This window comes from Tachysurus vachellii, chromosome 13 (assembly GCF_030014155.1).
Source record: "Tachysurus vachellii isolate PV-2020 chromosome 13, HZAU_Pvac_v1, whole genome shotgun sequence".
Taxonomy (NCBI): Eukaryota; Metazoa; Chordata; class Actinopteri; order Siluriformes; family Bagridae; genus Tachysurus; species Tachysurus vachellii.
In genome coordinates, this window is record NC_083472.1 from 7635001 (window position 1) to 7662994 (window position 27994).

The window sequence follows — 27994 nt, forward strand, 5'->3', positions numbered from 1 at the left end:
AAGTTTATTATTTTTCAGTAACAGCATGTCCTGTAGTGTTATAACTTACATACAGTTTTAATTCATTAATAGTGTATCATGTTTTTTATCTGCTTATTATTACATTTGATTTCTTTTTCGTTACTATAGTAAGGCTGACGCTCATACTGAATGACAAATATTTAGCAATCTTAGACCTTGTGATCCTTAATGACAGATTGTGAAGGAAAAACTGTAGTAGCATGGTCCATATTGACCCTGTTTGTTCCCTGCCGTTTTATTTGAACTTTTAAGTTTGCTGTAAAGGGTGGAGCAAGTAGCCGGTGTTTCTAAATGATGACTGTTAATGACGAATCACCCTTCTAAAGGATTAGCTGGTCATTTCTGGAGAAGGATCTGCATCCGTGGGACAAGAGGTTGGTGCTTATGGTTAGTCTTTTGTCCTTCATATACTTTATGTTTATGTTCAAAACTTTTGAGATCATATACTAGCTGAATGAAGCAAAAAGAACTGTTATTTTTCATTTAAGTTTTAATGCGAAACTGGTGAAATCTCACAGGAAAAAGTTCAAACGCTATCAAAATGATTTAAGAGTGGAATCATTTAGCACTACCAGCTCACAGTGACAAGTATACAGAGTTGATTGGGCTATAGGTTTTGTCTAGGGGTACCTTCATTAAATGTACTGGCAGCATAGCAGGACTGTGCAGATTGGCAAACAATACATGTTCAAACAGATATCTGATAGTTCTAGTAATGTGATATGTATTTATTGAATGTAGAAAACAAGCCATAACTGCATCCCTTAAGTGTATAACGCAGCTCTGCAGCTGTACACCACATTAAGTGTATAACGCAGCTCTGCAGCTGTACACCACATTAAGTGACTAGAAATATTTAATCACAAAGTACACTACTTGGTGATTAGATAAGAGTTTGAGGTAAAAGTACTTTCTGTGTCCGTTTCACCTTGTTACTATTGAAATACATTTATGTTTGAGTAATTCTGTGTCTTACCTTGTCTGGCCCTGATTAGCTACTTATTTCTCCTGATAGGTTGCAAGATGACTCTTGGACAAAAATGCAAAGCAGTAGAAATTGTTCTGATGGCAATGAAAGCCATATAAAGACCAGCAAATCAAGATAGCATTCCAGGAAATCATCATGATAAATGTTACGACAGCCACATTTATGCTGTCCTTTTCATCCAATGTCACGGCAGCACCTGTTGGGGGTTATATCATCTCTTGGAGGATGGCTATGGTCGCTCTTATTACAGTCCCACTCTCAGCCATCACCATAATTGGCAACATCCTTGTCATTGTTGCCTTCCAGGTCAACCCTCTCCTCAGGACTGTCAGTAACTACTTCCTGTTGAGCTTGGCTGTAGCTGACCTTATCCTGGGCACCATCTCGATGAACCTCTACACCACTTACATCCTGATTGGACGCTGGACATTAGGCAATCTGGCTTGTGATGTGTGGCTTGCTGTGGATTATGTAGCAAGCAACGCGTCTGTCATGAACCTGCTGGCCATTAGCTTTGACCGTTACTTATCCGTCACACGACCTTTGACCTATCGGGTCAGCCGTACAACCAGAAGGGCAGCACTGTTGATCGGGTTGGCATGGGGTATATCTTTCCTACTTTGGGCACCAGCCATCTTGTTCTGGCAGCACATAGTGGGTGATAGGACAGTGCCTGAGGATCAGTGTTCAGTCCAGTTCCTGTCTGAGCCTGTGATCACATTTGGGACAGCCATAGCAGCTTTCTACTTGCCTGTCAGTGTGATGGTGGGTCTTTACTGGCGGGTGTATCAAGAGACAGAGAGACGTTCACGGCAACTAGCTGGGTTAATAGCATCCCATGGGGGTGACTCAAACAAGTCATCACAGGTGAGTTCTTAATGTTGAATTTTAAGTCCATATTAGATTTCAGGATTTACTGGAAATTTTGTATTACCAGACCAAGCAAAAAATACCAATATTTAGTTTTTAGGGCATGTTATACCAACATTTTTAGATTTTAATTTCATTTATGTCATTATTAGTCCCAGTCCAGTAACAGCTATGTAAGCGATGTTGAAGAAACCACACTTCAGATAACCATACAGCCAAAGACAGAGAAGAGCACTAGGACCCTGTGTTCCTCCTTTACTCAGTGCACAGCAGCATGGTGGAAGAAGAGTAGATTACGTTACTCTGGAGCTCCATCACGCACTGTAAACAGCCACAAACAAACTGGCACAGACTGCTTTCTCAGCAGTGAGGATATTCAGAAAAATTCTGCATATATTCCTCTTGCTCAGGTCAACAAGAGAATGGACTTACTGAATGATTCTGATGTTGATTCGGATGATATCCAAGTGGTGAACTGCCAATCAGACAGTCAACAGTCTCTCAGACAATATCCCACTGTAACTACAGAAGCATCACCTCTTCCACAGTCAGTGACACAGAAAAGCCGCAAGCCACGCAGCTGGTCGCTGATCAGAGAGAAGAAAGCAGCACGAACCTTGTGTGCCATTCTACTGGCCTTCATTGTGACATGGACACCATACAACATCATGGTGCTGGTGTCCACATTCTGTGATCACTGTGTTCCTGAGGGACTCTGGCAGTTGGGGTACTGGCTTTGCTATGTCAACAGCACGGTGAACCCAGTTTGCTATGCATTCTGCAACAAGCACTTTCAAATAACCTTCAAGGCTCTGTTACTCTGCAGGTGGAAAGAGCAGAGAAAGGGAAAAAGATGGACCCTTTCACAGGAGAGCTAATTAACTCACTGAAGACTGTGGGTTCTTGTTATTTTTTAAAAAATTCTATGCTTTCTTTACCTGTATCCTCAAAGTCTTTTTTGCAGTTATTGAGACTTTGCATTACTCTGCATTACTCTGCTTTTCACACACTTACAAGTGTAATTAACAGCTACTCAGTCAAAACATTATTTCATATATACATTGCATTTTTAAATGTTGTTGTTCAAACCTACAAGATTCCATACCACCAACTTACCTATGACCAGGTCATATCAACATTCATGCAGATTTTACCCAGTTTTTCTGTTATTATTTTGCGTAACTTGTATATAAGAGGTAACTGATAGCCCCACTTGAAGATTCCTCTGTAAAGATACCATAAAGCTAGAAATTACCTGAACAATGAACTATTAGCTTTGGTTTTGGACTGCTGATGCCAGCTAATGTTCAAGAACAGGTTGGATTAATAAAAACAAGGTTTTATGTTACAATTAAATGATAGTAAACAAAGACATTCTCTTTTTCAATGCTATATTGGGTCAAACATTCCATGTTGCTGTGCAAGTGCGTTACATGTTGGAGCCATGTTTAAAAGAATTTAAAACCATGAACACTTGTGTTACATGTATGTTTATTGAAGAAAGAGCAATATAAAAGGGACATAAGACAGCATTACATTAATTACCAAATACTAACAGACACAAAACTCCACAGTTTTGTCAAATACTTAAATAAATGAAGGAAAAATGCTTTTGAGAATGTGGACCTTGGCACCAAATTTTCCTGTGAGAAAAAAGACTCATCAATAAAAGGTTACTTCTGATACATATAGATATTAAAATACACCATAATCTTGTCAGAATAAGGCCATGTGATTTCTTCTGACATGCACTGTAAACAAGCAAGGAAAGGAATAAAACAACAAAAACAACAATCTGGCAACAGATAACATGAACCGTGAGCTTTTCATATCCATTAGTGAGGGATACTCATAGAAATAATCATTTCTTTACTTTCCTTAGTGCTCAAATCATTTAAAACACTTAATATATGTAGTAATGTATCAGACAGTAACACTGTCACCGTGGCATGATGTGAAGGTGTGATGCACCAGGCTAATAATGATGTTGTGAGGACATCAAAGTCTAGATCATGTAGTGTAAAAAAGGAATTTTAGTTGGTGTGAATGAGCAGGACAAAGGGAGTGTGTGATCAGTGGGTTGTTTCATGAGCAGTCCTGTACTCTACTCTACTGTAGGATTCTGGCTTTGGTAGATGGAAGCCTTGTCCTTCAGAAGATCCAGACACAAACGACAACTCCAGCTTCCTGTGTGTGAAACATGACACATGTTTCTGTTAATGACAATGTAATTGCAGTGCTGACTGTAACCACTAATTCCTGCAACTAATTGTACATCAAAGATTATATAAATGTATGTACATCTTTAGTTACAATATATTATAAGAATGATATATGTTAGTGAAACAGCGACACCAAATTGTAGAGTGAAAAGTTCTTATTGTATTTCTTGTTAGTGAAGATTTGCTATTCATTTATTGTTTTGTTAACAAGTTATATTGAAACTAGTCATTGCCATAGTTACATATTTAAAGTCCACTGTATTGGGATTCTCTTCAATATTGCACAGTCCTTTATTAAATTATTCATTTAATATTTTATTTGTAAAAAGTGAAACTAAATAATACATGTTTTGCAGTGTGTCTAAAGAGATTTACCTTCTGGTGGGTCAGACATAGGAGGAGTGAGGCAGTACATATGGTATCCTCTGTCACAGTCATCACAGAAAAGAAGCTGGTCCTGAATCCAAACAATCAGAAGAGTCAGTCGACTAGGCATTTGAATATGTGAACAACTGCATGCAAGACATAAAGGGATTGAGAAACGAGTGTATCTATGAAGAGGTCACTGAACTCACATCATTCTCAGATGTGCCACAAACATTGCAGCACTTGCATTCGATGCACTGCCAGCGGTACGTTTTTACCGCTGCCATCATCACAGCTGTGAACTGCAGGCAAGATGGATGGCCTGAGAAAACAGGAAATTAAAAATTAACATTGGTTATAGTGCCAAGATTATTACATGCTACAGAAATCTGTGTAAAAAACCAATAACCTAAGTGTGTTACAGTTACTCTGTTGAACCGAGTACTACAAGGTTGTTCCTGTAGGGCTTGAACTTAATTGGATCAGAGGGAAATGCCATACCCGAGCGTCCACAGTCAGAGCAGGACACCAGTTCCTCAGACTGGCCTGTCTTCTGGTTCATGTTGGAGTCACCCAGGCAGAAATCACAGTAATCATTTGGTGTTGCCAACCCATTCGGACCTTTCTTAGGAGCTATGAACAAAGTGCACACTTTTACAATGCAACCAATATGTAACAATTTAAACTTAAATACACTTTGTATAAATTTGAATGAGATTTGAATGTATCTTTATTTATTTGACATAATATTTGCCCAGACATTCACATGGCTAAACTATGTTAGATAACATAATTTAATACTGAACAATTTTGCTGGTGAAGTGCATTATGGTAAAATGTACAGATGAAAAAAGATACAACTGAGCAAACGAGTATTTAGTGATCCAACAGTAGCAGCTCAGCTACGACTGCTTTAAATGCTCCCTACCCTACCATATGTTCTAATCCTAACCCAGTTTTATCAGTGTTTCCATGTACGTGTGTTCATATGTTTAAAAAAAACGCATAGTAAGCCTTGAAATCAGCTTGTTCAAAGCTCCTGGGTTGCTGATTTGTCCACCCCAATGCAGTACAGTATACATTACTTAACCACTAACTAGAACCATACATCTGTGAAATTTTACTCATGCAGGTAGGAGACTTCTGCAATCACACAACTTATGACACTTACTCTTTGTTTCCTCCTGGGGTGCAGGAGTGTGGATCTCAGCTTCCTCTTTTTCCTCTCCCTCCTCTTCAGCCAGGTGAGAGTGAGTGTAGTGGTAACTCAGGCCCGGTCTATTCTTATAGCGTTTTCCACAGACTAGACACAAGGTATACATGTTAATATAAATATGGATCAATATGCACAATTGTATACAGGACACAAGACGAAAGCAACTTACTATCACAGGCGTATGGTTTATCACGGTCTTCCAAAGCTGCTGCAGCTGCTTCTGTTTTCTTCTTACCATTTCCAACTCCACGACCCTAACAGACAGACAAAACCAGCTTATTGTAATTTCTGGCAACTTTTTTTGCATCAGATCAGCAAATTGTAATTACACTACAGTGTGTCCGGTGCCAGCTACCTTAGATTTTCCTTTCCGTCTTTTTGGGGTCTCCTCCTCAAAATCTTCATCATCTAGGTCATCCAGATAGTCTTCTGGTTCTAAGATTCTCTGAGAAAACACACAAAGGACAGATTATATCAACACACAATCAATCTTAGGACAGCTTCACACTTTGCTTGACGCCACACCCATTTACCTTGATGCTGATTGCTTGAGACCACACACAGGATTGTTTAAAGCTGGTTTGTGTTAAAGCAATATGAAACACCATCTTTTCTGAGAATCTCATGTAACAATTTTATTTCTGATGTGACAAGTGTATTCAAGCACATTATTGTCTCTCTGGTCATGGGTGCTGATCACATACAACATGTGTTGTAGCCCAAGTCAGAATTTTATATAGCAAACAGTCAAAAGTGAGTATTTGGTTCCATGAACAAAATTTAGTATGGTGGTGGAGGTCACTTAAAGTAGATACCTTTCTCACTCGTGTGGATCCACTGTGGCTACTGGCCCCGGCAGTGCCTGTGATATCTGCCAGACTCTGGTCCTCCTCTGGGCCCCGTAGTTCTGGGGCAGCTCTCTTATCCATGGGTTCTCCTTTTAGCAAAGCCTCCAGGCTGCTTCCATCCAAAGGCCCCAACCCGTCTTTTTTCAATCCCAATTCAATGTCGGCTTAAAGAAAGAAAGCATGGTTGTTAGTGGAAAAAAAAGTTGTATTTTAAAAATAAGATACCATTCTAAAATGTATTACCTGCTTTGAGTGGAGGAAAAACCAAAGCAGGGTCCTCTGGTGGATGTGGCCTTCTCTTCTTCCTCCAGCGGCGGGCGGGGTATGTGTATAGCTGCCCTGGTGCTACACCTGATCAAGGACATATCATGCAATAAGAAAACACTCGCTGAAATGATAGGGTAGGTGTATCAATCAAATCAAACCTGCACTCCTGTGCCTTTTCTCCATCCAGATGTAACAGTTGCTCTGTGCCACTCCAGTCTGGGAGTCGAGGAAAGGCATGAGAATGCTTCTCTCTGCACACAGCCGGGCATTGTAGCTGTGGCACTGCTCCATGGCATCTTTGTAATACTGTTCTCCCATCCTAAAGCCCAAATCAAACGACATTTCATTAGAAATCGCAAGATAAAAAGAAAAAGAGCATGAAATAACGTCCAGCTGTGTCGGTGTGTCGCAGTTTTGGCGTCAATTAACCGATTATTTGATTAAACACATCCCTAACAAACAAACAAAAGCTACAGCTATGTCACTTATTCTCAAACAAGAACACAAGCGTTCAACACAAACATACACAAAAACTCCATGCAGCGCTCAAGAATGGCTCATAACGGTAACATACACAGTGTGCACTTTCAACGGCTAGTAAACCTATAGCTAATAAGCTAATGATGTTTTTTTTTTTTTTGGAAAACAATGAATGGAACGGTTAGCAAGGCAGTGTTTAAATCGGCCAATTAAGTTACCACGATTCTCTTTCAAAAACATACAAGTACGTTCTGATTCTTTAATTAAGACTACGTTTGTTCGATCTTTAGGAATTGATAACCAACGGATAGTCGTTTTAACGTGGGGGGAAAAAAAAATCTGTAAATCAACTCACACTTTAACAACATTCTCAACGGCCGCCGCCATTTTTGATGTAATGGTCGTAATAGGCACTGCGCATGCGCACCGCGTGAACGACGCCAGATGTTTGCACCCCCATGAAACCTTCCTCTAAGCGTCACATTGTGATTTCTGTCCTTTTGTCTTCAAACAAAACCCCCACTAACACCCCAACCAACTGTTCCTCTTCAACAGCATATTAAACCCTAAAACTGTTAAAGGAAAAATATTGGTTAAGGTATTTGAAAGTGGACTAAAGATGTATCATATCATGATAGTGGGGGTTTTTTTTGATGGGAAAACGAGTTTAAAACACACAAAAACTGCCTAGGTTACGATTAATATCCATATATCGAGTCCTCGTAGCTTTTGTTAGAGTTATCTGATTTATCTATTTATCATTTTAGCTTAAAAATCACAAATAAAAGCTGTCAGAAAATGTCGACACGATACAGGACAATCTGGAACTGATTTTTAGAGCAATTTATTTGAAAAAACACGAGTATAAAACCCCTATAAACCCCAAACCCAAGTACATTTGCTTTGATGTAGACTAAAAATAATACAAGATTTAGTAGAATGATTTTATTTAGTGAGAGCTAAGGTTATTTTTAGATTCTATTCTGTTCTATATTCAGGTTATTTTAGATTCTATTTTGTTCTATATTCAGGTTATTTTAGATTCTACTTGGTTTTTTTCTCACATTTCTCACATAAGTAACCACCCAAGAGCTAAATTCACCCCAGGGCAACTGTTTTCAGGTTCGCTTGTATTATGGCAGCAAGTAAAACAAGTCACACTCTCTGTACAACGCTGTAAACACAATAAGGGGTTAAAAAAAAAAAAAAAAAAAGGTGCAGCTATTTTATTTTCCGCAGAATTCTGTCATGGCGACATGTTGTACAGCAGACACGCGCGCACACGGCCGCCATCTTCTCAAACCTGAGCGCGCGCCGCGAGCACCACTGGAATTATGGGATATCAACGGCTCTAAAGTCTACCATTTGTTTTTTAATACGTTTTACGTATTTTACATTACCTTTTTTTTTATTCGTAACGTTTTATAAACGCTATGATTTGTTACACGAGCGTATTTTGGGGTTTGATTTTTAAATATGTGTCTTAATGCTGATGAATTAGGGCAGGTTTAAGCGCCATCGGTGACGTCACAGCTATTGGCTCCTCCTCGAAGATCGCCGCCATTTATTCCGGGCTACAGACCGCCATTTTAGATTATCTGCTCGCGCACAGAAAGACGCAATCATGGAACTGAAGAGTCAACTTTGTAAGCTTTTTGTCGGTGGACTTAACGTCCAGACCACCGATGAAGGCCTCCGTAAGCATTTTGAACAGTTCGGAGCTCTGACCGACTGCGTGGTGGTGCAGAACCAGCAGCTGAAGCGCTCGCGCTGCTTCGGCTTCGTGACCTACTCCTCACCGGAGGAAGCGGACGCCGCCATGGCCGCTAGGCCTCATGTGCTGGATGGGAACAACGTGGAGCTGAAAAGAGCGGTGGCTCGAGAAGACGCCGGGAAGCCTGAAGCTCTAGCAAAGGTCAAGAAAATATTCGTCGGCGGTCTGAAAGACGACATCGAGGACCAGCATCTCGTCGACTGCTTTTCGCAGTTCGGTGCCGTCGAGAAAGCCGAAGTGATCACAGACAAAGAGACCGGCAAGAAGCGCGGCTTCGGCTTCGTGTACTTCGAGGACAACGACTCGGCCGACAAGGCGGTCGTGCTCAAGTTCCACAACATTAACGGCCACAAAGTGGAGGTGAAGAAAGCCCTGACCAAGCAGGAGATGCAGAGCGCCGGGGGCCGTGGCGGTGGCGTGCGCGGGGGAAGAGGAGGACGCGGCATGGGAAGACCTCAAAATGGCTACGGCGGCGGAAGAGGTGGTGGCTACGGAGGCAACTATGGCGGCGGCTACGGTGGAGGAAACGATGGCGGGTACGGCGGCGGCTACGGAGGTGGCTACGGCGGCGGGTATGGGGGCGGCTACGGGGACCAAATGGGAGGCTACGGCGGTGGCAACGGCTACAATGACTTTGGCAGCGGCTACGGCCAACAGGCCTCGGGCTACGGCCCTATGAAAGGTAATTACTCGGGCAGAAACAGCGCTCCTTACTCCCGAGGTGGCGGCGGAGGTGGTGGTGGTTACGGAGGCAGGGGGGGTTACGGAGGCCCGTATTAAAGCAGATTTATAGCTAGTAAAGTTTCTTCCCACCCCAGGACTCGAGTGAATTTAGCACATCCATATACAAGAATCTTCGATCTAAACCAGTCCACAGAAGCGTGTAGGGAGTAACTGCGTTTACTATTACATCAAAGTGATGAACCTCCATCTTATCCTCCCCCCCTAAGCGACTAGGCGGAATTTCACCGAGACGTAGGACTCTTTACTCCGGATCCTTACTGTAGGACTTTACATGGTGGCAGGGGTCAGGTTACCTGTCGTTTAAAAAAAAAAAACACATTTTTTTTTAAGTATTTTTTTAATCCAAGATTGTCTTTTGAATTAAGTTAAGACTTACACTTGCTTTGTTAGATTAGGCATGTGTTTTTTTTGTTTTTGTTTTTTTCTTTTAGGATATGTATTGTATGTTGTGTAATTTCCTTTTTACTACATTAAGTGTTAAATATGGGACTTTTTTTGATCAACTAGCCTTGTTGATCTACCTTAACTAGGCTTGTTGGTCACTAGAGCAGGCTGGGTGACTCCCGCCTGAGAGGTCACGTGTCCTTCGGCCGCTCATCGCACACAGACGCGCAGCTTCCAATTAACACCATGTTAAATTAGTCGAGTGGTTATTATGAACATTGTCCTAGATGTTAAGTGAACTTTTTTCATAGGTCTGGTCTAGTTTATTCCCTGCTCCAATTAAGACGGCTTCCTTTAAATACTGTCATTGTATTACTGCTTAAATTTATTGCCCTATTAAATATTGTTTATTTCAGTTCCAAGCACGCTGTATGTATTTCTATGAATAAAGTTCTTACTCTATTAGCCATTATGTCTCTCACTAGATGAGCCTTTATTAGTCGGTAGACTAAACCAGAGCGCTTAGTTCGCATCTCAATAGTTCCTACATTACATGGTCCTGAGCCCGAAAGTTTATTTGCACCTTGACCATATCTACACAGATGAAATAGGGATTGTAAAATCTCCCCAACAATTAAATAAGGATATGTTGTCTTTACTGTAAAATATGTTTAGAGCTTTGTTCCAGTACTTTTAGTCCTCATATAAGGCGGATCTATACCTTAGCTGTGTCCACTACTACGTCATTGGATTCTCCAGAGGTACCAGAGCTGTAGAAACCCAGCTGAAAGCCCATAGGATATTCACACCAGGTTTCAGGTTTGTAGAAATACTTTATACATAAGACATCACATCGTATGGATCCACCTGGAATGACTGACCTCTTTACATCGGCTATTTGTTAGATGATGGAGCATGCATGCAATTTAACTTGCAACATTTTCTTTAGTACTCAGAAGTAACCATCATGTGAATGACCGAGGTGGTAATTAGAATATTGTTTGGTTCTGTGTGTGTGAAGCTGTGGTTATATTCGTCTCTAGTTTGTCTTGATCCAACATTTTAGGCCATTTTCAGTTTAAGACCATACCGGAGTGTGGGGCTTAGTTCCTGTTTACTTGATGCATTAGTTCCAGATATTAATGACACCAAATGCAAGGAGATCAGCATTATTAAGCAAGGTTTGTGGCTTCAGTTATTTACCTTACATCTTATCAATTCCCCTTCCCTCATCATCTCGGTGTTATGCTTGTGTGTGTCCCTATACATTTATGGTACACTGTGAGGACTTGGATATTTATTACACTGTACTATTAAAGCTTTCATGGCTTTATTTCTAACAAGTCCTGGTCTGGCCTGTTGAAGTGTGTGGATGAACAAGAAACTAAGCTTGCATTATACCTCCCATGACTTAATGGCAGTTATAATGCCTTGAAGGGATGGTGATTCATCAGTAAATGGGTTGGGCAGATTATTTGGCCTGTTATTTAAGAAGCTACTCTCTTGTTGAGCAATGTAATAATATCTATCTTTTTCCCCCTTCTGCAGAAAGGATAAAACTGAAGGAGTCTGGTAATTCCTCAGTTTTGAGCCCAGCTGGCTGAAGCTCTGAAAAGGTGAACCCTGGAAAGCTTCCAAGTCAGTATGATGTACAATTACAAATCACTTCTATTTAAAGCCTTCATATAATTAATGTGGTTGTGTTCCTGTGCCCCTCTCTCATTCATTGGGATTTTTAACTTTCGATCTTCCCTCTATTTAAAGCAGTGGCACTTTGGAAGGTCGTTGCTTCCACCAACGTGCAGGATATTGAAGGATCATGCAGCAGCAGCAGTGGTGAGTCAAGTCTTAACATGTATTTACTTTTTTTCTGTACCGGAATGTCAAGTCCTGTTATGAATGTAGGCTTTCTCATGTATGACTCGTGTTCTGGTATTTTCTTTATTCTGACAGGCCAGACTGAACTTGATATGATGGCTTTCTGGATGTTGATGCAGAGATGAAGTGGCTGCCTAGTTTAAATTGAATGTGTGGTTTTAGATTTGGGGCTGTGGAGTTTGAGAATATAATTTTATTTAAATAAAATTTTTACAAAATGTCTGAGTTGTCTTAATTTTTTTGGGATTTACATGTTTATATTAACATCTTTTTAGTGCTAATAAACTTGCCTAAACTGAACTCATGCAAAAATAGAAAAGGGATTTAAAGTTTAATGTGCCCTGAAACAAGCTTGCTGTGTATGATTTCCCAGGTTTGGCATTTGCTCGATGATATGATTTTAAAATACAAAATTTACCCTGTGATTGGACATCAATTTCACATGTGATACTGCAAGCACTTCTGTAGATAAAATATACAATAAACACAGTCCACTTTTTTCCCTTGTTTAATTGTGCTGCATAGTATCATCTATCCTACATGCATTTGTGTTTAAGATTAAACATTTCCTCTTTGAGCAAAACCTGGTTAAACTTAGTTGATTGTTCACTCATGTCTGCAGTATTTTATGAATGAGTAAATTGGAGCATGGAAGCCTTTTATATCCTAAAAATTACAGCACCTATTTTCCCTTGCATGGTCCAACTGAGGAGTTTGGAGTCATTGCACAGGGGCAGCTATGATACAGCACCAGTGGAGCAGGGAGGGTTAAGGGCCTTGCTCAAGGGCCCAACAGTGGTAGCTTGGCAGTGCTGGGACCTGAATACTGATCCTCTGATCAACAACCCAGAGCCGTAACCACTAGAGTTACAGCTTTAGTTTTAATAACAATTTTATGATGGAGGAAGGTAGGACCTCTGAAATGGCCTTTCATATTCCTCTGAGGTTCTGGTCTATGCTGACATGAATGGGTCTCACAATTACTGCAGATTTAAATAGTGCACTTTCATGCTGTGTATCTGGGAGAGGATTACTAAACAAAGCAGGCCATTGGATATCATACACTCAAAAGGTTTTCTGGATTCCTATTGGTGTGACGTGGATTTGGGACAATCCCATTTTCACTGGTCTTGTGACTGTACCAGATCTGATTATTGGAGAAAAAAGTGGCCATGTAATTTCTCTTTCCCTGGTAACAAAATGACCAGGGACCGTTTTGAAGTTATTTTATGGTCACTTCATTTAAGCGATCCGGACGACGATGAGGAAATAATCAAAAAAAGGGCACAGCGGAATTTGATAGGATTTTTTCCACTGTATACTGAGGTGGTGACCGCATATAAGGCTTATTTTCAGCCTTTTTTCCATTGATGAGATTATGGTGGCATCAAAGGCCAGAATCAGCATGAAACAGTACATGAAGGAAAAACCCACAAAGTGGGGATATAAACTATTTGTTCTTGCTGACTCCATGACTAGGTACACATGAAATTTTTTTTTTGTACACTGGTACTGATTCCAGAACAGAACTTACTCTCCTGTAATGAACCTTATGTCATTTCCTTTGCTTGGTTCTGGCTACACGATTTGTACCTGAAACATATAGGCTGTTTTGAGACCATAGGGTAAAAATCACATTGGTTTTCCAAAAACTACAGTAAATGACTTTCCCAAAAATGCTGAGAGGGGAGATATACGCTTCATTAGTCAAAACAATTTACTTTTTGTTAAATGGAAAGACACTCGTGAAGTTGTGTTGTGCTCAACAGTGCATAAAGCTTTCAGTGGAAAAACAGTCAAACGCAGAGTAAAGCAGGCAGGTGTGTGGCAGATGAGGGAGATCTCAGTTCCTGATGCTGTACTGAAGTGGTATAAGACTTTTTTTTTTTTTTTTTTTACCATTTCATAGACATTGCTGAACTATTCAAAATGAGGAAAGAGAAAAGCATGATAAATCCCTACACACAGAAGAAATTTAGGGAGGAACTTGCATCAGAAATGCTGAGGTTTGCTGAAGAATCAGCTGCACCATCGCCACCAGAGCCACAATTCACCTGCATACCTCTGGGGGTACTGTAAAAAGTGCCAGGACGATGGCAAACCAAAGGTGAAGACACCTATTTATTGCAGAAAGTGCCAGGACTCTCTGTGCCTCACTTCAAGCAGGAACTGCTTCCAGATGTGGCACGACGCATTATAGTGTAACTAGTGACATTGTTTTTGTACAGTTTACTCTGTTGCACAAAAACAAACAACCCCAAAACAGTTATAGTAGAATGGAATGAACACTTTGTAGTGCCGTAAATCAGTTTGGTACTGTACCTTAAAAAAAAAAAAAGATGGATGATGTAACTCTTGGCTGTATCAGCATGATTTTATGCACTGCCCTGCTGCCCCACCATTGGCTGATTAGATAATAGCATGAATGAGTAGATTGAATGAGCAAGTGGTCCTAATAAAGTGCTCAGTAAATGTAGTCGTCTATTCACTTTTAACAGGTTGCTTTCACATTTTCATATACCATATACTCTGATGAACACTCATCAGAATTTTACACTCAGTATTCGATCCGATCTGGTTTGGATCGGGTAAAAAACAAATAAAAAATACAGCACTGCCTCTAAAGAACTGGGCTGAATTATTATTTATTTATTATTATTATACACCAATGCATATGGCTCAAATCAAATTCTGCCATAAATCCCCTTAAGCAGACACCCTTATCCAGCGTGACCTACTTTTTTTTAATTTCAATTTATACAACTGAGCCAATTGAGGGTTAAGAGCCTTGATCAGGGGCCCAAGCAGTGGCATCTTGGTGAAGCTGGGATTCGAGCCCATGACCTTCTGATAGTTAAATAGTCCAACACCTTAACCACTAATCTACAACATCCCGCATAGTAGTAGAAAGCGTAGTAGGAAGCACGCAAAACTGCCATTTTGAACAAAGTCAGGATCACGTTAGTTTGTTACTTGGTTACGGATCTCAGGGCGCTGATTGGACGACACTGACCAGTTCGCCTCAGGTCCTTAGACTTGCCTTGCAGCATGTAAACAACATTCATCTGCCTCATTGAAGCACAAAGCCAAGTGCACTACTCGTAACTCTGGTTGGGGAAAGTTTTGACCTCGCAGCCATAGCGAAACGAAAATTGGGATAAACTCGGCGGTTATGAGGCGCGAGCCGCAGCCGGTCGAACGGTAGAGTTAGCTAGCTAAAGCTAGCTTTAGCAAACCTGCCACCGTTAGCCACAGCGCTAGTGTTCCGGAAATAATGGAGTTTGTCGGGTGAGTTTTCACGCAACCGCTTTTCAATCAGGCTTTAGGATTTAAATATGCCGAGAAGAAGAAAATACACAAACTACTGCTCAAAAATGTGTTAACAGTAGCATGAGGTGTTAGAACGCACCGTTAGCCAAACTAGCTAGTTCTGTTTATCATCTGGTCCAAGTCAATATTCTAGAGAAAGGATTTAGCTTGATATCTTCTCCAGGGTCAGGATAAGAAAAGTATAATATATATATATATATATATATATATATATATATATATATATATATATATATATATATATATAATCATCAGTATATATATTTTTATATACACCATTTAAAAGATTTTGTCGATAACACTGCGTTCAGTCGACTGGTGCTAGGATGTTTATGGTAAGGATATGACAGCAATGGTGGTCTTCTATATCCATAGTCCACCGACTTTAATACCAGGTAGTGTTTAATACCAGTTTGGGCATCTCGTACACTACACATGCTTCTGTTTTCTCCCAGCTTACTTTATTGATTACCTGCTGTAACTGATCCCAGGTAGATGCCCTAAAGATTTGTACTTCAAATACAAAAACAAAACAAAATTGTGCCCAAATGTCACCCTTGCTTCAATGGAGAATTTCACCTGAACACTGTAGATTTGTTCCTTTGAAGAACCGCTATTGAAATTGTTACACAGTTGAGGATGAAGCTCCCTTTTGAGTTCAGTTACCATCAAGGTTTCTTCATTAGTGTCATGTCAGAGAGCTTGTCCTTGGGCCTTTCACCACTGACTTGCTTGTTAGGGACGGAAACCTAAACAACCGTCCAGATTTCTATACATGTGGGTTTTTTTTGTGACAATGCATACTGTTAACAATTAATATACAAATGAAATCTAATTTACATGAATTGTTTGTCATTACCAGGAGCCAGGCTCCATCCGGGACGGTGTTGGAGTTAGACGTGGATGGGAGAGAGCCAGGGATGCACACCTTCAATCACATGCATATGAGGAAAGCATTTAGGGTCATGAACGACCTGAGAAGGTTAGTGCATGGAAATAAATTATGCTAGGGCTGTATAGACATCAGAAAAGGCCTCAGTTTGTCTGCAGGCTTTTAATTCCAACCAAGCAGAAGCCAAACCTGAGTCTGCTGAAGACCATAGATATAATATTGTACACCCCTGAGTTATGCTGTTTAATATTGGATTTAAAACATCAAAATCTCCACCAATGGGTTTTCCTAGACTGCTGCACATATGATTTAGATTATGTTGAGTTTGTGTGTGGTGCTTTTGGAAAGATTAATTCAGTTTTTTGTCTGACTTTCATTGTTAAGAAGGAATGAAATGTATACTTTAATTTTGTTTACAACAATTGTGATTAAAACTATTTTGTTTTATTTTTGTATGTGAACACAGCAGGAAGATGCTTTGTGATGTGCTGCTGGTAGCTGCTGAAGAGGAGATTCCTGCCCATAAATTGGTGCTGGCTTCCTGTAGTCCCTACTTCTGTGCTATGTTTACAGGTTCCTCCCCCTTTTTTTAAGCAATAATTATATATACCAGGATTTACCGAGAGCAGGTTTTGATCAATAGATTGCTAAAGGTTTTCTGCTGATACTGTGTCTACTGTGTTCAGGAGAAATGAGTGAAAGTAAGGCCACATGTGTTGAGATAAGGGACGTGGATGGACAGACACTCAGGAAACTGGTGGACTATATTTATACAGCAGAGATCGAAGTAACAGAGGACAACGTGCAGGTAGACTGAAACACAAGCAGTTTTTCTTAGTGTCACTGCATATGGGTATGTGCCTCTATACTTCTACTGTAAAGTTTAGCTACGCCTTTTCACCTGCCTGTTTTTCTCTTCCTTGCATTGGAATGTGCTTGTGCTTTCTTTCTCTAGCTTCTCCATCTAGATCTCTTCGAGGCATGCATTTCCTTTCATTTTTAACAGGGGAAATGTGTAAAGAGCAGGGGAAACTCCTGCCTTTGTTTTCTATTGTCTTTTGGATTGATGGTTCAGGGAAGTGTTGGGAATATAAGATCCTGCTGTGGGTTTTTTGGGCATTTTGTTGGATTGTTTGTTAGTAAAAGAAACTTTTTAGCAACAGTTTTTCTCAAGAGCCACATGATATTCCTGTGAAATGTGCACTGGCATCTAACACTTAGGCCAGCAAAAAAACATTTCTGGTAGTGTTTTATAGCTGATCCTACATGAAGTCTAACATGTCTGGGTAGGTGCTGCTGCCGGCAGCCAGCTTACTGCAGCTAATGGAGGTTAGACAGGTGTGTTGTGAGTTCCTGCAGGCCCAGCTCCATCCCACCAACTGCCTGGGCATCCGTGCCTTCGCTGACCTGCACACCTGCGCTGAGTTGTACAGCCAGTCCCATGCCTACGCGGGTGAGTTTGTTAACTTTCTGCATCCTGCTCAAGCATGTCAGAATAGAGCCGGGGAATATATAGTGTTTGTGTAACCTGTGTATTTGTGGTGTTTTTGTCCTGTTCAGAGCAGCATTTTAGCGAGGTCATGCTGGGAGAAGAGTTCATGAGTCTTTCCCTGCAACAGGTGTGCAGTCTTATCTCTAGTGACAAGCTGACCGTATCCACTGAAGAGAAGGTAACTGTTGTTTCTGTTCCCACTGTGGTTTGTCCATTGCTGTGTATCGGTAATCAGATTAAAATTCCTCTCTTAACCATTAAACATGTTTGATGCATTTGAACTGCATACTGTTATACTGATACAGACAGAACAAACTTTACCTGTAATGCTGTACTGTTAGTAGGTGAACACACGATTTAAAGACAGTAATGTTTACAAGACACTAGGTTGGCTTTGAAACAGCCACATTTTCTCACATTTTTTTTTTTCTCCCTTCAGATACATAACCAATATAAAACAGATAGCAGATTTAAAGAAGTGAAAATATTTTCGATTGCAATAGTATAGAGCATGTGCTAGTCTTGGTTCCAGAGCTCTCTCAGTGTAGGTGCACTTGGATTGTTCATCTATTTAGATGCCTGAAAGCTGAAAGATCAGCAGGCTGCTGTGAGAATGAAGGAGATGAGCCGTGTGTCAGTTGGAGGCCTCACACTCCATTAGCTGCTCTCTCCATCTGCTTTACCTCCCACATTAGCGTTCACACATTGAGCTGCTGTCAGCCACTGTTATCCAGTGCAGTGGCAATGTGAGCAGGTGATACTGGATGTGTTCTGCTTCCTCATGCTTTATCAGTCGAAAGAAAACTAAAATGCTTTTATTTTTCCCCTCAGGTGTTTGAAGCCATGATAACATGGATAAAGCACGATAAGGAAGCACGCTTAGAGTACATGCCAAAGCTCATGGAGCATGTTCGCCTGCCATTGTTATCTAGAGATTACTTGGTTCAGGTAGGCAAGTCTACAACTGCTCAGATAGTGTACTTGGCATTCATTTTGTACTGACTCTTTCCTTTAGAAAGTTTGTTGTTTCATTTTTCACTTGGAGCCACATGGATTACTGAGGTGTTTGTGTATCTGTCTAGATTGTAGAGGAGGAGCCCTTGATAAAAAACAACAACACATGTAAGGATTTCCTAATCGAAGCCATGAAGTATCACCTGTTACCTGCAGACCAGCGGCACCTGATAAAGACAGACAGGACTCGGCCGCGGACGCCTGTCAGCCTGCCTAAGGTGTGAAATAACGTGTTTAGGTTTCACAAGGATTTCAGCCTGATTTCTGGGACATCTTCTGAGAAATGAATGTTTATTTACATAAAATTGACATATAATGAAAATCCTACTCAATAACTGCCCTTAGACTTCCATTAAAATACAATATTGTATAAAAACAGGTGTAGACAATAATGTCTATAGCTCTCTTTCTAGCACTACTTGTTTACCTTGTGTTTAAATATTCTAAAAATAAAGATGTTAGCTAGGATTGAATGATCTTGTTTACAAGCAATGTGAGGATAGAACATTGCAGCTTGTAGATGGAACATTGCCCAATTATTTGTTTTTTTATTTGAGCACAGAATGTGACGTCCTTTAATGATATACCTGTTTGTTTTCATTCTATGTTACTAGACTTAACTGAAATGTTTTACACTCTTCCCCATATCCTATTACATTATATTATCTACCACGTTTTAGCCCAGTCAGAGAGTGCAAATCACTTGTATACAGTAGATGTGTTTTTTTTTTTTCTATATCATCTCACACATTCTGCAGCAGATAAACATGAGTATTCCTGTAATGGTGTCAGAATAGTGCAATTGAATTAAAAGTGTTGTCTTTTTTTGCTAGGTGATGATAGTGGTTGGTGGTCAGGCCCCTAAAGCTATACGCAGCGTTGAATGCTATGATTTCCAGGAGGATCGCTGGTACCAAGTGGCTGATCTGCCATCAAGACGCTGCCGAGCAGGCAAGTCTTCTCTCAGTGTGTCTGTCCTCATTGTTTATTGCTCACATTGAGGGAGCCCTGACCCTGTGCGTGTGTGTTTGTTGTACAGGGGTAGTGTTTATGGCTGGTAAAGTTTATGCAGTGGGAGGCTTTAATGGTTCTCTGCGTGTGAGGACCGTGGACGTGTATGATGGTATGAGGGATCAGTGGAGTTCTATTCCAAGCATGCAGGAGCGTCGCAGCACACTGGGAGCCGCCGTGCTGGGGGACCTTCTCTATGCTGTTGGGGGTTTTGATGGCAGTACAGGTATAAACACTATTCTAATAGTAAATAATCTATTGTCCACCTCATAAATGAAAACAAATTCAGCAGGTGAAGCAAGTGGAGCAATACTGTTATCCAATAGTCTCCAAAAATGTCATCTTCAAAGATATGGAGCTTGGGATTAACATGTACATATCTAACACATATATAGACAGGGTCTAACATTTAAAGTTTACTGACTAAAGAAAAAAGCACACCTTCCAAACCATAACAGTGTGTTATGTGTATTTCTGTTGCTGTGCATCATATAAGACTTCTGGAGAAAGCAGATTTTATAAGGCTGTTCAAAAACCGACATGAAGACCAGAGTTCTTTCTATCGGAGAGAAGCAAATCATTTTGAAGCTGATAAAAGAGGAAAAAAATGATTAGTCATTGCACAAGCATTAGGCAAAGCCAGTACATCAGTTTGTAATGTCCTAAAAAAGAAAGAAACCACTAGTGTACTAATAACCAGACATTGAACTGGTCAGCCAAGAAAAGCAACAGAAGTTGATGACTAACATTGTGAGAGCTATCGAGAGAAGCCCAAGGTCGTGAAGTTATCACTATCCAAATCCCCAAAAATAAACAGTAACCCACCTACATTTTCCCAAGTTGTTTATCACATGTATATCTATAGCTATCTTGAAATTTGCAATTCTGATATACAGTGATACCTCGAGATACGAGTGCTTTGACATAAAACATTTTTGAGATACGAGCTGTGATTCGACCAAATTTTTGCCTTGAGATGCGAGCAAATTTTTGAGATACGAGCATACGAGCCGCCGCCGAAACAAAGATCCCCAACAACCACGTGTGCTCTCTCAGCTTCCCGTGTCTCACTCGGTTAAAGCCGCCTTTCCACTGCACACGACAAACGACGGCCGATAAACAGGAAGTCATTCATTTCCTATGGAGAGTCGCAAAGGGGCTGCGTGAGGTGCCGACCATCTGTGGATCCGTAATTTTCGGATCTGTTTTGAGTGTTGGATGCGCTAAAAAATTTTAACTTGTGCGACTACTCCGCATCCGATATGCCGACCGGACAGGTTTTTATTAAAACGACCGGCAGATGTTAGTGAGGAAAGAGTGACAAAAAAGGCAAAAACAAGTGAAGAGAAAAGCGATGAAGAAAATTAAGCAAAATTAATGTAAAGAAAACAGAAATTGTAGCAGTTAAGAGAATTTCAGTTAAGTTCGTTAATTTTAGTGAAGTTTAGTTAAGTTCCATTTAAGTGTAAAGTAGCATTACTTTACACTTAAATGGAGTGTACAGTAGCGAGTAAGTGAACGGAAGTGAAAGTGTAACTCCTCCTAACTCGTCCGCCTGTTTACTCCTCCCTCAACCTCCGTGCGCATCTTCCGTAAAGTAAAACCAGTTTATTTTTTTACATTACTCTTTTATTACTGTATGTTTTTATACAATATTTTATACAATATTTTATAAATACAGGTACTGTACATTTTTCATATTCAAAACACAAACAAAACAACTGGAGTGGAATTTTGCGAGCTGGAACGGATTAATGGGATTTCAATTAATTTAAATGGGGAAAATTGCCTTGAGATACGAGCAATTTGAGATACGAGCAAGGTCACGGAACGAATTAAACTCGTATCTCGAGGTATTACTGTATTGTCTCATGATTTTGTGATATGATCTTAAACCCATGATATGATGTGATCTCAAACACAAATGTCTTCAGTATCTAGCAAAAGTTACATGTCTAAAAATTTGTGGACACCTTACCATCACCCCACAGGTGGATCTTCCCCAAACTATTGTCACAAATCAGAAACAAATATTTGTATAGAATTTCTTTGTATGCTGTATCATTACAACTTCCATTGGAACTAAAAGTTCCAGACACGAGTGCATGAAGCGAGCCCTATGTGACTGAACATATCCCTACAGCCACACTCCAAAATCTAGTAGAGAGCCTTCCTGGAAGATTGGAGGTTATGATAACAGCAAAGGAGTGGATTAAATATGGAATCAGATGTTTAAGAAGCGTATACGCATGTGTGTGATGGCCAGGTGTGCACAAACCTTTGGCCATAAACTCTAGCTAATGTGATATGGCTGTTGTGGTAGTTACTGCTATTTGATATTTTGATTGACTCTCGAATAATTTCCAAGAATTTGGCCAGACTAATGTAGCTAACATGTCCGCAGACAACTGAAGTTTATTATGTCTCAGCATTTGGCATAAGAGTGAGTTTTCTTAACTATTCCTGTGATGTGATCTGCAGAAAAACAGCAGTACTACTATAAGGCTGTGCTAGTAGCTGGCTCTACTTCAGGTCTTCAGTAAGAGAGAATACCATATGTGGTGATCTGCTGTCTTTGTGGATATGTGATCTGTTCCATGTGGTTGCTTGTGCATGTGTAGGCATTGCTACACACACTCACTCTCACTCTGGTCTTTTTTTCTCCAGGTTTGGCCTCAGTGGAAGCGTACAACCCCAAGACTAATGACTGGGCTTTTGTGGCTCCTATGAACACCAGGAGAAGCAGTGTGGGGGTGGGAGTGGTGGACGGTAAACACTTGCATTTCACATGTTTTGTTAAATGCACACCTAAATTTGGTTTCTGCTCTGGTTATGAAACATTGTTCTGGTTCTTATTTTGCTTCTCCACTGAACAGCACTGCTGACAACATCTTGGCACGAAATGTAAACTCAGGAACAGTTTTTTTTACACTTGTGTTTTACTTTGTACCGAATACCGGCCCAAACAGGAGCCCACAGAACCCACGATGATGCTGGTGTTCAAATTTTGATCTGACTAACGTTGCTCCTTTTACTGATCAGTTCTTTGGTTTAATCAGTTCGTTAAAGCAGCAAGATTACTAGCAAAAATTCTCATTAAAAATAATTTTAGATTTTGTCTATCATCGAAACAAATTTTGTTGTTTTAAGAACTGTAAGAACTTTGTGAACACACTAATAATACCCCCTTTCCACCAAAAAGAACCGGGTGCTGATTCAGAGCTAGTGCTGGTGCTGGTTCAGAGTTGGTTCCACTGGTGAACCTTCTAAGAACCGGTTTGCCTTTCCATCGGTTAAAGAGCCATCACAGAGCCGAGTCTGACGTCACTGTATACGGGTCAGGTTTCTCAGCAACGGTAGTGCAGCAGCGGCAAACACAACAACAATGGCGGATGTTGCTTTACTGTTAATGCTCATGGCTTTGTGAACCTACATTGGCATCCAAACGCAGCGAATCCAACATGTACGTGCAGCTCCATGTAATTTGTATAAACGGAGGTTGTTATCGAGAAAGTACATAACGTTATTTTATCATTAACACAGAAAAAATTTAGCCTTAGCTTGTAGCTACCTACTATCATGTGTGCTGATAATTGATCATATTGCGATAAAGTAAAAGTGTATTAAACATTAGTATACTTAAGGTACATTATCACAGGCGCTAACAGTAGCCCCGCCCACAGCCCCTGACACAAGCGGTTCTTAAGTCTAGACCAGCAACATTTTGGTGCTACTTAAGAACCACTTTTCCTGGTTCAGAGCCGGTGCTTTGGCTGTCGAAAAAGAAAGAACTGGTTCTAAATTAGGCTCCGAACCAGCATAAGAATGTCGTCAAGTCTTCATGATGATATAAATAGTTCTGCCTGTTTGTGCTTTCAAAATGTTTTTGAACACATTATACCTGAATAATTAAAAAACTCACCACAGTTTTAAAAGTTAGCCACAGAAGATCAAGTTTAAGTCACAGAGATCCCCCCCATCTTTTGGTTGATGTGATCATTAACTGAAGCTCTAGACGTGTATCAGCATGATGCTGGCGGTGAGTGTAAGAACACTATTTCATGTTTGTTTTCAGGTAAACTGTATGCAGTAGGTGGTTATGATGGTGCATCTCGTCAGTGTCTCAGCACTGTAGAAGAGTACGATCCAGTAACCAACAAATGGGACTACGTGGCTGACATGAGCACCAGACGGAGCGGAGCAGGTACTCAACTATCTACCTTCACTTATACTTTGTACTGCCTTCTCCTGACACTCTTTGACTGGAACGGCAAGTTCACAGAATATAATCAGAAGGTTAATTGTGGTTTGTGTGTACATAGGTGTAGGTGTGCTGAATGGGCAGCTGTATGCAGCAGGGGGACACGATGGTCCACTTGTGAGGAAAAGTGTAGAGGTGTTTGACCCAGCCACTAACACCTGGAAGCAGGTGTGTGATATGAACATGTGCAGGAGGAATGCAGGTGAGCAGCTTCAGCACAGTATAATGATATAAATCGCTAGAGGATGGAAAGTGTTTAGATGTAAGCATCAAGTCAGGGAGTAGTTACAGGACCTCCTACAGCACTCCTGTGGCAGTGGCAGAAGTGCTGGAGCTATACAGAAGTGATCTGTGCAGGTTTTGTGTAACTATGTTGTTCCACACTAATCTTGGCAAAGCATGTCATTATGGACCTTGTGATGAAAAGTGTGTTGATTTATTGAAAAAAGCAACAAACTCATTCATTCACTGGGGAACACTGGGTGCTGCCTATTTTCCTGCATGCTTTGTACCCTTAGGTGTTAATTTTCAACAAATTGACATGTTTGTGTATTGTAACTTTACTATGCAGGAGTGTGTGCCATAAACGGTCTGCTGTATGTTATCGGCGGGGATGACGGCTCGTGTAACTTGTCCTCTGTGGAGTTCTACAACCCTGCTACAGACAAGTGGAGTCTGATTCCCACCAATATGAGCAATGGTCGCAGCTACGCAGGTGAGCTTCTGTTCCTGAGCTTTGGTTATACTCTCACTCTGTGCTCACTGCTTTTACTTTCATTTTCAGGTGTGTCGGTTATTGACAAGCTGTTATGACAGAGCTTCGATGAGCAGGACCTCGCTGATTAAAGTGAAGGGCCGAGGTAGACATACCGTCATTTAAAGCTCTGAGGGAGGAGAGTCTCTCTGCCTTGGTCACACTGAGCCTGTGTTCACCACGATGGTGTGTAAATCATGCCAGATTGACCGCTAAAATGCCCTCACATGCTCTCGAAATGTTCCGTCTGCTTCTACTGATTATCAGAGGTCACAGCAATCATCAGCAAAAAGGCCTGACTGGAGCAAGCAGGGTTTAAAGGGCAGGCAAAATGAAGTGAAGCGGACATTCAGCCCGGCATGCAGATCTGAACCTGTGGTCCGTCTGGTACTGACTACAGGTACAGAGTACCATTTCTCTGCTCTACTACTGATTCATAAAACACTGTACAGACATTTCAGGCATCATGCAGATTCCAAGGATGAAATGGGTGTGTTCTCTACAGCCTAGCTATGATGTACTGTATCTCCTCCATCATAGCCTTCAGCCTCAACAACACTACTGCAAGCTGAAACCGTTTTCACCACCGAATATCATCAGTTCAACTTGAAGCAGGACAAAGTGTTATTCTGGTTATGTTCTCAAACATATTTTAATGTTCTTTACTCCATTCTTTCAACCTAACAAGGTTTATCATGGAATAGATGTACTGTAGAAGCAACTCTACAAAGCAACTAATCAGTGTGGTTGTAGCCAGCTGCTTTTGTGCCACAATGATTTTAATATTTTGCACATCTGTGTTGGGGCACAGAGGAACAGTTCATTTATACTATAAGGAAATGTGCCAAATCGTATCAGTAGTCTGCAAAACTCACTTTTATCAGGCAGACCAGTCTGAGTATACACTAATAATTTCATAAAAGCCGGACCCGCGGGCTGGAAAGAAATCCGACCCACGCATCACTAATATACAGTATTATTTTAATGTGAAGTCACTATTAAAAAGGTTGCTGATAGAAATGATACCCACCATGTACTGGTTGTTGGCTGTGGTGGTAAACACTGACGATGATGAAGGGCCTAGAGAGTGATGAACATCCTGCACTAGGGTCAGTAGCAGTAACTATGGAGCTGGAATGCCATCTAGACAGTAGGGTGACCTGATAAAATGGAGTAGAACTACAGTATAGGAATTGTTCACCTAATAGACAAAACTGGCCACTTTGTGCAAGTTTTAGACTCGTATGTAACTCTAGTGTTTGTTTCAGGCTGATGGATCACTGATCCTCTGTAAACAGATGGACTGAACAGCACTCTGGCTCCAGTGATCATGATATTGTACTGTAGGTAGATATAACAGCTACAGATACATATCAGAGGCAATATAAGGTTCATGTGTGTACAGAACTTAATACTTAACACTATTGCAAGCACAATTTTAAATAATTTGAAGTGTTATTTTTACCTGTTAATCTTGATGTCGGATGGTTCACTGTTTTTCTAACAGATGTATTTTATAGGAAGAGAACGGTGGGGGTTTAAACACAAAAACAGATGTTTGTTGTGTTTAATGAACAGGAAAATACTTTTATTCAGGTTTAGAGCCACCGTTCCAGTGCAATTACACAAACAGTGGTTTATTATGTTTGTCATGAATGAGACATTGCAGAGGTGGTCGAGTCATTCTCAGCATTGTTTATCATACACTCAGCAATTCTAACAGAAACAGTATTAAGTCCTGTGTGACTATGCAGTCAAAGGTGCACTTGGTATTTGAAAAGAAGAATTTTTTCCTTCGGATTATTATAATGAGTTTCAAATGAGCTAAGAAACTGAATCTGAAACTTCAGACTGAATTGCAATAACTAATACAATATTGCCATGCAGTAGATCTCTGGACTTTTGTTCAGTCACTTGGAGAAGTGGAAAATCTGTCACTTTTCACCGCAATTGCAGTTTGCCTTACAGGCAGCAGAGGGTGCTTTAGGTCATGTTACAAACTGCCCCTTTAACACGGTTCAGAAAGTGTTGCGTTATTTGAACACATTCTGCGTGTGTCAGAAGTGATGGTAACCTTCAAATGGGGTTAATGCAGTTTGTATCATTATCTGTATTAGCTGAAGCTCTGCAGTTGTGCACGATGTTATAGTGTGTAATCTGCTGTTCGGTCATGTGGTCAAACTCCAAGGCTTCCTTCTAAAGCAGTGTTTCTTTAAATGAACATTTTCTGTAAGTATAGAATCATTTAATCACTTGTATATCAAATAAGTGTCATGAACAGCTCTGACCACTGGGAGGCTGCAGTCATTTTTAGCAGCAAAAGAAGAAAATCTAAAGCAATATTTCCAGGTATGCAGTTTTTTTTGTTTGTTTATTTGTTTTTTAACTGCTGCTGCAGATTGATTTATTGTATTTTTTTGTTTCTGATGTTAGGTTTGGATATTTTCCATCTGTAAGATTAATTCTACCTTCTTATTCCACAACACTGAACTGAAAATATGTTTAAAATAATGGTTTATAATAATGCACACTTTTAATAAATGATCATTTCTATGGTAACAACAAACAGTAATTGATGATGGAGGCTACAAAAAAATCGACTTAAAACCATGTGTAAGTGTTGTGTGTTTTCTGACAATTTGGACTTCAGTTTCTCTGCAAGCTATTTTTTTAACCTGATAAAGAGTAAAAAAGAGAAATAAACCAATAGTGAAATAATAATATAATATGGTGGAAAATAAATATTTTGGGGTGATAAGTGTTACACCACCTGCTCATCGATTGTTGTCCTTTGACAGCATGCGTTACTGGGTTTTATTTCTTGTGTAATAGAACATATTAAAATTCACAAGTGATCCTAAATTCCACAATGCACAAATCCATGCTGCCGTGGAAACGGCCCACTCACTATAAACATCTCGGCCTGCACCAGAAACAGTGCGAGATTTGCTCTTGTGTACTTTTTTTACATTCTCAACATGAGCTTTGTACATTACTACCTGAATGTGTTGGTGAATGCAATAAGAACAGATTGTAGGACTGTCAAAAAATGAACTGTTTGTGTTATATGTCTGTTGTGTTACACTAACATTTACATGAGGGGTTGTGAATTTTTATTTATTTTTTACTTGGTAATTAAGGACATTTTATCAAATCATTTACAGTGTAGAGTTTGTTTAAAA

General features: G+C 40.3%; 4 protein-coding genes across 7 annotated transcripts; 3 read left to right on the forward strand and 1 right to left on the reverse strand.

Moving 5' to 3' along the window:
• The first annotated feature begins 263 nt into the window (after nt 1-263).
• On the forward strand, nt 264-3375 carry chrm1a (cholinergic receptor, muscarinic 1a). Of its 2 annotated transcripts, none has more exons than XM_060885255.1 (3): nt 264-395; nt 1037-1876; nt 2032-3375. In XM_060885255.1, the coding sequence occupies exons 2-3, from the start codon at nt 1145-1147 to the stop codon at nt 2755-2757; spliced, it is 1458 nt and encodes a 485-aa protein (XP_060741238.1). In that variant the 5' UTR covers nt 264-395; nt 1037-1144; the 3' UTR covers nt 2758-3375. The 2 variants fall into 2 exon arrangements, with proteins under 2 accessions (XP_060741238.1, XP_060741237.1); XM_060885254.1 differs by having other exon boundaries at nt 353-408.
• dpf2l (D4, zinc and double PHD fingers family 2, like) lies at nt 3354-7790 on the reverse strand. The gene is made up of 11 exons (XM_060885256.1): nt 7634-7790; nt 6957-7117; nt 6775-6882; nt 6499-6695; nt 6039-6128; nt 5853-5937; nt 5639-5770; nt 4969-5100; nt 4677-4789; nt 4477-4558; nt 3354-4066 (listed from the first exon to the last, which is right to left on the reverse strand). Exons 1-11 carry the CDS (start codon nt 7663-7665, stop codon nt 3984-3986), a joined length of 1215 nt encoding a protein of 404 aa, XP_060741239.1. The 5' UTR covers nt 7666-7790; the 3' UTR covers nt 3354-3983.
• Nucleotides 7791-8838: 1048 nt separating this feature from the next.
• Nucleotides 8839-12276, forward strand: hnrnpa0a (heterogeneous nuclear ribonucleoprotein A0a). 2 transcript variants are annotated; one of them, XM_060885258.1, is made up of 4 exons: nt 8839-9734; nt 11729-11818; nt 11948-12016; nt 12134-12276. In XM_060885258.1, the coding sequence occupies exons 1-2, from the start codon at nt 8903-8905 to the stop codon at nt 11782-11784; spliced, it is 888 nt and encodes a 295-aa protein (XP_060741241.1). In that variant the 5' UTR covers nt 8839-8902; the 3' UTR covers nt 11785-11818; nt 11948-12016; nt 12134-12276. The 2 variants fall into 2 exon arrangements, with proteins under 2 accessions (XP_060741241.1, XP_060741240.1); XM_060885257.1 differs by having other exon boundaries at nt 8840-9734; nt 11945-12016.
• Nucleotides 12277-15051: 2775 nt separating this feature from the next.
• On the forward strand, nt 15052-27969 carry klhl3 (kelch-like family member 3). Of its 2 annotated transcripts, XM_060885135.1 has the most exons (15): nt 15056-15346; nt 16251-16370; nt 16747-16853; nt 16967-17088; nt 17571-17733; nt 17841-17950; nt 18604-18720; nt 18855-19004; nt 19620-19737; nt 19826-20023; nt 22465-22566; nt 23873-24001; nt 24120-24260; nt 24630-24773; nt 24843-27969. In XM_060885135.1, the coding sequence occupies exons 1-15, from the start codon at nt 15333-15335 to the stop codon at nt 24869-24871; spliced, it is 1764 nt and encodes a 587-aa protein (XP_060741118.1). In that variant the 5' UTR covers nt 15056-15332; the 3' UTR covers nt 24872-27969. The 2 variants fall into 2 exon arrangements, with proteins under 2 accessions (XP_060741120.1, XP_060741118.1); XM_060885137.1 differs by lacking the exon at nt 24843-27969 and having other exon boundaries at nt 15052-15346; nt 24120-24226.
• Nucleotides 27970-27994: the final 25 nt, after the last annotated feature.

What these genes read in the sequence shown, in the direction of transcription:
- chrm1a (XM_060885255.1), top strand. Translation starts at nt 1,145, where the DNA reads ATGATAAATGTTACGACAGCCACATTTATGCTGTCCTTTTCATCCAAT. An exon ending in ACTCAAACAAGTCATCACAG is followed by an intron (nt 1,877 to 2,031) that starts GTGAGTTCTTAA and finishes TGTCATTATTAG; the next exon opens with TCCCAGTCCAGTAACAGCTA.
- dpf2l (XM_060885256.1), bottom strand. Translation starts at nt 7,665, where the DNA reads ATGGCGGCGGCCGTTGAGAATGTTGTTAAAGT. An exon ending in GATCCACACGAGTGAGAAAG is followed by an intron (nt 6,129 to 6,498) that starts GTATCTACTTTA and finishes GTGTTTTCTCAG; the next exon opens with AGAATCTTAGAACCAGAAGA. An exon ending in CTCTGACTGTGGACGCTCGG is followed by an intron (nt 4,790 to 4,968) that starts GTATGGCATTTC and finishes CTGTTTTCTCAG; the next exon opens with GCCATCCATCTTGCCTGCAG.
- hnrnpa0a (XM_060885258.1), top strand. Translation starts at nt 8,903, where the DNA reads ATGGAACTGAAGAGTCAACTTTGTAAGCTTTTTGTCGGTGGACTTAAC. An exon ending in GGGCTACGGCCCTATGAAAG is followed by an intron (nt 9,735 to 11,728) that starts GTAATTACTCGG and finishes CCCCTTCTGCAG; the next exon opens with AAAGGATAAAACTGAAGGAG.
- klhl3 (XM_060885135.1), top strand. An exon ending in CTTCTGTGCTATGTTTACAG is followed by an intron (nt 16,854 to 16,966) that starts GTTCCTCCCCCT and finishes TACTGTGTTCAG; the next exon opens with GAGAAATGAGTGAAAGTAAG. An exon ending in GGGTTTTGATGGCAGTACAG is followed by an intron (nt 20,024 to 22,464) that starts GTATAAACACTA and finishes TTTTTTCTCCAG; the next exon opens with GTTTGGCCTCAGTGGAAGCG.